The 10177-nt window shown below is 49.7% G+C and overlaps 2 protein-coding genes across 2 annotated transcripts; one reads left to right on the forward strand and one right to left on the reverse strand.

Annotated features, from left to right (window-relative positions):
* Positions 1-486: 486 nt before the first annotated feature.
* On the reverse strand, positions 487-4628 carry pnrc2 (proline-rich nuclear receptor coactivator 2). Its single transcript, XM_079755612.1, has 3 exons — positions 4442-4628; positions 3753-3927; positions 487-3153 (listed from the first exon to the last, which is right to left on the reverse strand). The coding sequence occupies exon 3, from the start codon at positions 3130-3132 to the stop codon at positions 2674-2676; it is 459 nt and encodes a 152-aa protein (XP_079611738.1). The 5' UTR covers positions 3133-3153; positions 3753-3927; positions 4442-4628; the 3' UTR covers positions 487-2673.
* A 2484-nt stretch (positions 4629-7112) lies between these two features.
* On the forward strand, positions 7113-9875 carry cnr2 (cannabinoid receptor 2; the record flags this gene model as incomplete). The annotated part of the gene is made up of 3 exons (XM_079728775.1): positions 7113-7231; positions 8300-8404; positions 8752-9875. The coding sequence occupies exons 2-3, from the start codon at positions 8329-8331 to the stop codon at positions 9873-9875; spliced, it is 1200 nt and encodes a 399-aa protein (XP_079584901.1). The 5' UTR covers positions 7113-7231; positions 8300-8328.
* Between the last annotated feature and the right edge of the window lie 302 nt (positions 9876-10177).

The raw sequence follows: 10177 nt of genomic DNA on the forward strand, positions 1-10177 counted from the left end.
TGCAGTCACGTCTTCAACAGGACTGCGATTTAAAGACATTGGGGCTCGAACTAGTGTTGAACTGGGAGTGCAGCAGGAAGCCGCTGAGCCACCAGGTCCCCTCTAGTTCTTCAGAACTCGTCATGGGACCCCTCAGTAGTACGGTGGCCCTCAAATCACACAAGCAGGAGGGAGTGGACCCTCAAGGGAGGTTCCACTAGCTGCTTGTGAAGTAAATAACCAGAGGCTCCTAGATAAAGGAGCCTCTGTATGTAACTGGTCAACACCATCTACTACAGCGGCCCAGAATGAATCTAACGTTCTGGGTTATTGACTCAGGTAAATCTGTCAAGCTCTAATAAAAAATATCTGATTAATTATTAATCAACATACTATATCCTCCAATAAGTAGTTGCTAATGTATCCCAATATTGCTTTAATCTAGAATTGACTGTCACTAATAAAATCCTGATTACATTGTTTTAAGTCAAGAGGCAGACAACACCATTAGGGGGTAAGGGAAGGGATTTATTTTTTTGGTATAAATATTTGTTTAAACTAGTGCATTTCGTTCACATTTCTTCGAATTAAAGCCAAATTGTACATGGTGGGCAAACATCTCTGATAATCGGTGACTTCGAACAAGGGGGGGACAAATTAACAGCCAATTGTTTTTTTTCTAAATTCTTTGAGACTTTTGCATGCATGACAGACATTTCTCAATACAATTAACATGTCAGCGAGGACGGCCAGATACACATGAATCACCAAATTCAGTCATCAGCTAGCGGAGGTTAACAGAGGATTGAATTTGGCGTTTCAGGTACAAAATAACAACCCTTCAGCATACTGAAGGGGGGGGGGGGGGGGGCAATAGACTAACATTACAATACTGTGCAAATCAGGCTTAAGTTTACCTTCGAATGTTGGGACAGGATGACGGTTACAACCAACACATTTTGGCGTTTTAAAAATGACCTTTTAAAAATTTAAAAATTGACAACAATGACTTAAATTAAAATTCCATTACAGGGCAAGAGCATTTAGAACCTTTCCAATAGGGGGTCTCAAAATTAAGGGGGTCAGGGCGATGTTAAAATACAGTTAAAATCAGCAGAATCATAACCACAGGTCATGCATGCAAAAGTCTCCAGAAAGAGGTCGAATGGTTTACGGTTTAGATCAGCTCATCTTGCACCTCCTGCATCATGACCCTACACTGTAGAAAATAACACATGTGCAGACCACTGGAGAGAGACCAGTGCAGGTAGCAGACCACTGGAGAGAGACCAGTGAAGGGTGCAGAGCAACGCTATGCAAGGATTTTCTTTTTTTTAACAAAAATAACTCTCAGCATTTGAAGTAAAGGCGCGTCGTAGCGCCGTACATTCAGTGTTATTACTAAAAATACTTTGTCACGCAGGGCGGAAGAAAATCCCCTGCATAATGTACATATGCTACAAGTATTTTTATACATTTCATTATATACATGGCTCTTCGGAGCTCGTGCTCTGGTACTTTGTTCTGCCAGCCGGGGCGGACTACAGCTGCTGTCTGGAGGGGGAGGGGGTGGAGAGGAGGGGTGTATGGGGGGCTCACCAGACCAGAGACCCCCGGGGGGGGGATAGTCTACGCCCCACGCGTCTGATTGCAGTGCAAGAGGGGGGGGGGGGGGGGGCGGCAGTGAGATTCTGTACGTTTTGTGGATGGCCACACTATTCACTCTTTCATACCACACATCCACACAGGGAGGGGGGCCGCCCTCCAGCAGGGCCCGGGGTCGTCTCCCACTGCCCCCCCGCCTGCCCCAGTAAGCCTCAGCAGCAGCGCAGCCCAGCGGCCCGAAGGCCGCTGGCCTCCGCAGGCGCCACGCTGCTGCCATGGCGACGGACCGGGGGCGGCAAGGAGACGACAGTTCTGCGGGGTTCGGGTCATGGCCGGGATTGATATGGCACTGGGACCCCCCCGCCTGACCGCCTCAGGGGACGGCGGAACAACACACACACACACACACACACACAGAATAATGAGCTGTGAGGACTCAGCCCGGGTGCGAGCTCAACTCCCAGAGTGCATTGCGCACAGCGCATTTTAAAAAACAACACAAGAGTTGACGGTCGCAGGCCCGGCGCAATCGTCTCTGGTGACCCTCCGGTACCGGGGGTTCTGATTGGACCTCATGATACGCAAGCCCCTCCTCCTATATCTCTCCCCATCCCTGTTAAGTGTCTTTTCAGAATAAAGGTACAGGTCAAAACAAAATAACTGGGTCAAACATAAAAGGTAAACATACGAGCTGGGCTGAGTATGTGGGGACGTAAATGCTACGTGTGGATGAGCGTCAGAGCCTCCACGCCTCCAATGAGGGCCTGAGAGGGGCCCCCGGGGCCTCAGCAAAACAAAACAGAAGAGCAGGAGCACAAAGGGAACCCAGTCCATCGTCCGTTAGGGAAACAGACTCTGTGGGGGGGGGGCGTCGCCCAGCAGCAGGGCAGCAGCGGCCCAGGTGAGGACCGGCGGGCGCTGGGAGTAGCACCGGGCTGTAAACCCGATGCCCACCACGCGCTGACGGCCCCTCGGACCACTAGGGCGCCGCTGTGTTGCTACCGGGCGACGGCCCCCCCCCCACGGAGCCTCAGTTCATGCGTTGGTGGGTCGAACTAAAGGGGGGGGGAGGTCAAAGGTGAGTCCGCCTCAGGCCTGAACCTTGAGGAGGCTCTTGAGCTGGAAGGCCATCAGCTCGCGGCTGTCGCCGGAGCGCATGGGGAAGGACACCCAGTGGCTGGGGGGCCGCGGCAGCACGCTGGGGGAGGGCGGCTCGCTGAACTTGGGCCCGGCGAACTTTGGGCTCCCCTGGCCAGCGAGCAGCGTGTTGAGGTGGGACACGGCGCCCTCCCAGTTGTGGTCGTAGCTGGCGGCGAAGCGAACCGACGCCCCCTTCTTCTCGGCTGACGCGGCCTGCCGCGCCTCCAGGGAGCCGGGGTAGGCGGGGTTCTTATCGCCCCGCCGGTGGTTGTGAAGGCCGCCCATGATGCCCGCGGCCGCTGCCACGGCGATGACCACGCTTTGGTCCCGCCCCCTCTGCTTGGTCTTCTTTGGCAGCTGGCGTTCAGGGTGTGACACTGGAATGTTGTAGCGTTCTCCGCCTCCCATGGCTGTCAGACTAGACGTCACCTGCAGAGGGAGGGAGGGAGTGTGAGCACCCGGGATAGTCACCCGTTCCACTTCCTGTTCTGTAGTGGCCTTCACGTTAACACTAGAGCAACATGTCCTGGTAGAGAAGGCCCCCGATCAGTCAAAACACGCCAACCAGACGTAGACATCTACCGTCTAAACACATCATGCCCTAAGAGCACGTTTAAAAAAACGTGCATGTTTATACACGGTTTGAATAAATTACAAATTCACGATATAGATCAATCTTTTGACCAATACAACATATCACAAAAAAAAACAAAAAACATATTGGCACTAAAAATGGCTCACACAAAAAAAAAAAAACACAATTAATTAACTGTTGGAGAATTTATCAGAAGATAATCCAACAAACTACCTGAGACAGGGTTATGCAGACTTTTATTTAAATGCAATGAACAAATTGAAGAAAACTATGAAAAATGTATAAAAATCACAAAAAATACCTAGCCATGATGGGACATATTGTATAAGGGGCTGAATAGGGTCCAGCACCCTATTAATACCGGGGTGTCCCGACAACAACAACAACAAGGTCGCGCCTCAGACGGCTGACGTCACTCCCCTCCCCCACCCACCTCTGTGTTGTTGTGCCGCTGGGGGAGCTGCCGGAGCTGAGGTGTCTCCTCCTAGCCGGGCTCCAGGTCCTCGTCCTGGGTCTACCTGTCCTCCGGGGTGAGCTGCTCATGGGCCACGGAGAGCTGCTCAACATCAACCTGACCAGGCCGGGCACGGTGCTCAGGAAGCCGAGCTCTGGAGACACAACACAAAAACATTAGAAACAAAGACAACATGAAAAAGAAGTACATTTATAGACGATCAGGTAAATATTTAGCGATAGATATATAGGTCATGGTGAGCCTTGTGACGTCAGGGCCACCTCGGCTCCAAGTGCGTCACGGTCAGACAGAGACAAAGGAAACTCGACGGTTTAGTAAAAACGGTGTCATTTATCGGTAAACTTTAACAGTGTCTTGGTTAAAACGTGTCTTATTGTGAAAATAAGTTAACATTACGGAGTATTACTGTGGTAATCCAATGGTGTGTGTGCGTGTGTGGGAAAAACAACCCGTCGCTGTTGTTCTGGTTCTCCTGTCGCGACATGGTCTGGCGACAATGTATCAATCACAGAATTAAATCAAACATAGAGTTACCATCTCGATAGACGATTATAAACCCGACCCCAAGTCCCGGTACAGAAGCCCAGGACCCGGTACAGGAGCCCGACCACAACAAAGAAGAACAACAACATGGCGGCTCTCCTTACCGACTTCCTGCTCGGGTCTGGTCCGCTGGGTGCCTCAACGCCTCGGAGCGAGATAACTGAGAACTACAGGGACTGTATGTCCAACGAGAGATCTCAACTTCGTGGATGACTCTGAGGTTCTTTCTCTGGTCTGTCTCCGCTCTTTCTCCGCTCTATATCCGCTCTGTCTTCACTCCTCCCGACTACGTTCTGAACGACTGCAACAAAATGGACTCCGCAGCTTCTTTTTATACGGGCACGAGCCATTCGAGTTCCCACCAATGGCACGGCGCATCTGGGGGAGAATAGCCAATCAGCGACGCCCCGGCCCCATTCACGCCTGTTGCCAGAGAGAGATGACGTGGTGGACCCAGCCCCCACCCTTCTGGCCCTTTGTTCGGGGGCCCCTTCCTGACCAGAAACACAACACAGAGATACCTCCACGGTCAGAGAAACAGTTTCGCTTCAATTATTTCTTGAAGCATGTATTTTCCTGTCAATCAACGAATGTTACGGTAATGTATTAACAAATTAAAAAATAAATTAACAAACAAATTTAAAAAATGTTTGAACAAGGAAGGAAGAAAGTCCTAAAATCTGAAGGCCTTGAGGTTACGTGATTATGAACTAGCAGTCTGTATTTGTGGGTTTTTATTAACTAATGGTATTGTGTCAGGAGTCTGAGGTCGTTTGGCTGTCTGACGCCATAAATCTCTCAGGACCAAAGTTGAACAGGCAGCTGTTGCTTGTGAGGAGTGGTTAAAGCCTCTGAGACACCACCCTTATCTCACTGAACTCTGTCCTTTCATCTCATTAACCCTACTCTCAGGAGGCTTATTCTTTAATGAACTATTTTATTCCTATTGAAACAGTTGTGTGGGGTTTAGCAGAACTGAACGATATATGAGCACGAGCCATATATAAGAAGTTAAACCTTTGCCTTATTTAGGTCTTATTGTGTCTTGAACGTGTTGCAGTCTGAGTACTGTAGAACTATCCCCTGTTTCTTAACCCCCATCCCTGAATAGATTCAGGGTTACAAACTAAGGCAACAAACTTAAGAGCCTTAAACAAACGCCTCCTCCTAGTCCCATATTACCACAGGCCTGTCCCTAAACCAGCTAACCCAACGCATCCTCCTAGTCCCATATTACCATAGGCCTGTCCCTAAACAAACTAACCCAACGCATCCTCCTAGTCCCATATTACCACAGGCCTGTCCCTAAACACAGACGGCCAATTATGTTAGACGGAATTCAACAGGTCTGAACCGAAGCCAGTTAGGAGCTGGACTGTTGAACTGGTTTGGTTCACAGGTCTGAACCGACCATGTCCCTGGCCGTGAAATATTTTTTCCCAAACAGGTTCACCTATTCTCGCCTCCGATTGGTTAGAAGGGCTCTCCTTTAGGTCGTGTTTCGATCAGTCCTAACTGTTTGCAGGAGTTTATGATGAGGGTTAGCGTTAGCTCTTACCCAAACCCTAACCATTACCAATCTTGTTCAGGTCTGGGTGGACCCCTGTGGTGGGGCCCTTGAGTCTGATGGTAGGCCCGTCTTCTGCTCTGATGTCTAGGTGGACCCCTGTGGTGGGGCCCTCACACCTTGAAGGACCGTACTGGACAGAAGGGTTTTACAAGTGGGCCCTTAAAAAAGACCCTACTGCACAGAGAGACAAAAGCTTTGTGAGTGATCTTTGATGTGGAGCAGGCGAGGGTCTGAGGGGGGGGGCTTCCAACGGGGGGCACATCAAGGACCTCTGACGTCTCTCAAAAGTGCGAAGGAACACCGAGTTTCACATTGATTGTCTTCTGCCCGGAACGGCCAATGAAATGCTTTATTCCCTGGCTTCTCAACAGTGTCCAACAAGTAATTAAGAGTAATTAAGAGTGCCAACAAGAAAAAGGCAACCACATTTATTCATCATTCTGAAATAAATGATGTCTTCCACATGACTAACTTATATGTGTGATAGGCTGTAAAAATAGAAAATGCATTGATTCATTCTATCGTTATCTACAGGCTGTGTGTAAACAGTTCAAATACGTAGGCCCTACCTAGTGTTCATCAAACCAAACACAAACATCTCAGTTTTCTGCCAGGTTAAAACGTGTCTTAAAGGAAGGAAGGCAGAAGAGTGCCTGTTTTAAGCACGGAATGGCCTAATTCAGGTGAGGCTGTCGCAAGATTCGGTCCGGTAATAGAGGGTTTGGTTGAAGGACCCCTGGATCAAGTGTTGGAACACTTCAGTCAACTTATTGTATAGTTTCCTGTACAACCATAAGGATGGAACTGTACAGTACCATGTTGTACTGCACATCTGATTAAAAAAACATTTACAGGAATATTTTGCTCACAATATCTAGCAATAACTCCCACACTAGGCACTACTGAAATGAACCCACTCTGAGGTAACTAGGACAAGCATTAATGATGCTACACTGCACCCTGGCCAGTAGCTATCAGCCACTAGTTGTGGTAGTGGTGCAGCATTTTAGATATGCTTTGATTGTTCTAAGCCTCACTTCAAAATGAATCCGGGCTTCTGCTAAGTTCTTTAAACGTATTTGAAAACAAGCCGCTTCATGAATAAGTGGTGACCGATGTGTCAATCTACTGGCTGCCGCCATCTCCTCCTCCTCACCACAACCCAGACATCCTCTGCTGTTGTGTGCTACCCGTCACATTGTGTAAAGGATATCTCCCCAGAGCACATCGCCACCACCTACTCTATCAACATCATTTCATCTCATCAGAAATATTGGTCTCTAAAGGTGGTTTCAAGGTATCATTGAAAAACATCATCTTCAAGGTATTTTATGTTTATTAAGTCATGTTTGTTTTGGGAGTCTGTTTGAGATGGATTCAAAGCCGTTTTCTATCTTTATTCCGGACCAGAGCATGTAGAGTTTACTTTTAGTTTGGGGGGCTGGCTGAGCAGAGGATGAGGTGGTGGGTATTCCCCCTCGACGCAGCTGGGGGTGTGCTACTGTTAATGTGACAAAGGTTGATCTCCTAAGAAGAGGAATGACCACAAAGTAGTTAATCTTATTGTGCATATTCTTTTGTACACTTAAATTGTGTACAAAATAATATTTTTCATCAATTTATATGACAATGCCCATGTATTTTTTCTACTGGCCCTTACTACTGCCTACGTTTCCGGTGTGGGTCTGAGGAAACCGAAATAGCAGCAGGCCTCAGAGACGGCAAATACGGGAAGAGGATGTCCTCAGAGTGGTGTAATTTCTAGGGAACCCTTATGAAAGACTGACCCATCTCGCCCCAACCTTTTTCCACTGGTGGTCAATTTAACTCTTTAAAGACATAAATATTAGAACCAACAAATGTAAAATACATGAATGATGAGCACAAATTCAAAGTTATTCATGTACTTATATTTCTTTCAATAGGTTCCATTTATCGGGATAATGCATTTAGTCTTAAGTTTGATTTAGACTTTGTACCTTAGATAATGTGCTATAACTTGAGGGGCATGAAGAGGTCAAATTATAAAATCTTTTCCCATAACGATCATTACACATAATAAATGTATTTAATGTGTATCCTAGCAGAAATACCGATTACTTTTACCTTTGAGTAAAGAACATATATTTATTTCCCAAAGGGGGCAGCATACAGCACCTAGCAGGTCACATGGCTTGAGTGATTGGGACATCTAGGGCCTAGATCATGATTTATCTAGACGTTATGCCAAATGTGAGAAAAAATCGAAACACAAAAAATGTAATAATAGGCCTTGATCCATGTACCCCATTCCACATAAACCAATGCAGGAAATGTTCCGGAATATTGCAGGGAAAGACTGCACTTTTGCAGGGAAAGACTGCAAGTAAACTAATTTAACTAATTTCTTCAGAAACGAATCACAGCTGAAGCAGACAGCATATGTGGGAGGGTTCCACCTCTGGTGTAACCAAGGTATTAAGACCATCGATGGAGAACTCCTCAGTAATACCTACAGGTACCCACATGTGAACTGTGTGTGTGTGTGTGCGTGTGGGTGTGTGTAAATGTGTATATGGTGTATGGCTTTCGATGACCCATTACATGTTCTGCCTATTTCAATCATTCTGCAACTATGTGATTGTTATGTGGAAACCATTAACTGTATCGTGGTTCAAGGGTTTCACTGCCAGGGGAAAAGTTCTGGGTTAGAACCTGAATGGGTTCTGGGTTAGAACCTGAATGCCCGCAGAGTTGAGCAGGATGCCCTCATCCCTGCCTGCTCCGCGTATCTAATAAGACATTCACTGTTAGTATCCATGTGAGGGCCTGGGCTGCTTCATGTAACGCTGTGTTCCCCCCCAGCCCCAGGGCCCTGTGAGAACCTGAGCTGCTTCATGGTGCTGTCAACCAGGGAGCAGACGGCCATCGGGGTGCTGAGCCTGCTGGCGGGGGGCGTGGCCCTGCTGGAGAACGGGCTGGTGTTGGGCGTCATCGCCTGCAGCCCGGCGCTGCGCCGCCGCCCTACCTACCTCTTCATGGGCAGCCTGGCGCTGGCCGACCTCTTGGCCAGCGTCTTCTACCCCGCCAGCTTCTTGGACTTCCACCTCTTCATGCGGCACGACGGGCCGGCCGCCTCGCTCTTCAAGCTGGGCGGCGTGACGCTGGCCTTCAGCGGGTCCGTGGGCAGCCTGCTGCTCACCGCCGTCGACCGCTTCCTGTGCCTGCACCGCTCCCACAGCTACCGGGTGGTGCTGACCCAACGCCGCGCCCTCCTCGCCCTGCTCCTGCTCTGGACCTCCACCCTCCTGGTCTCCTTCCTCCCGCTGATGGGCTGGCGCTGCTCCACCGAGCTGTGGCCGGCCTGCACCGAGCTCTTCCCCTACGTCAGCCTCAGCTTCCTGGTCTGCTGGACGGCCGCCGTGTTGCTGGAGCTGCTGGTCATCCTGGCCGCCTACGCCATGATCCTCTGGAAGGCCCGCCTCCACACGGCCGCCATGGCCGCCCTGCAGGCCGCCACCGCCCCGCAGCGCGCCCGCGTGAGGCTGGACCTCCAGCTGGCGCGCACCCTGAGCCTCGTGCTGCTCATCCTGGTGGGCTGCTGGCTGCCCGTGTTGGGCTTCATGCTGGCCGACGTCTCCATGGTGCTCAGCCGAACCCAGAGGAGGGCCTTCGCCTTCTGCAGCATGCTGTGCCTGGTCAACTCCGCCGTCAACCCCCTGCTCTACGCACTGCGCTGCCAGGAGATCCGGCTGGCCCTGGTGGTCCGGCTGCGGTGCCTGACGGGGGGAGGGGCCTGCTGCCGTCCGAGGGCCGGGACCCCGCCCCCCCGGGGGTCAGGACAGACCCAGCCCGAGATGTCCGGAACGGGGATCAGCTCCTATGGCCTGACCACCCCCTGGGGGAGCAAGCAGGAAGTGGGCATGGGGGTACAGGAGGAGGGGGGCAGGGGGGGAGGAGCAGGAGGAGGTGACGGGGGCGGAGTATAAGGTTAATTAGGACACCTTAATTAAATATAGTTAGTTACAACCTTTTATCTACAACAATAATAATGTAATATAAGAATATGGCGACGATGATGAGGTTATGACACCGTTATGGTATTAGTTCATCCGTCTCGAGATTCAACGTGAATGTACGGCTTCTGTTCAGGACAGGCTGTGGGACCATGAGGAGCTCCATGTCATATTATATCATTATTATATATAAGGACTATATTACTATATTAAGGATAATATTATGTGTTATAAGATAAGATCCTATTTATTGCTCCCAGGCCAGAGGCTCATGG

The sequence above is a fragment of the Pollachius pollachius genome, assembly GCF_949987615.1.
Source record: "Pollachius pollachius genome assembly, chromosome: 1".
Classification (NCBI taxonomy): domain Eukaryota; kingdom Metazoa; phylum Chordata; class Actinopteri; order Gadiformes; family Gadidae; genus Pollachius; species Pollachius pollachius.

Bases quoted from the DNA above. Each gene is read 5' to 3' on its own strand.
- pnrc2 (XM_079755612.1), bottom strand. From the start codon at position 3,132: ATGGGAGGCGGAGAACGCTACAACATTCCAGTGTCACACCCTGAACGC.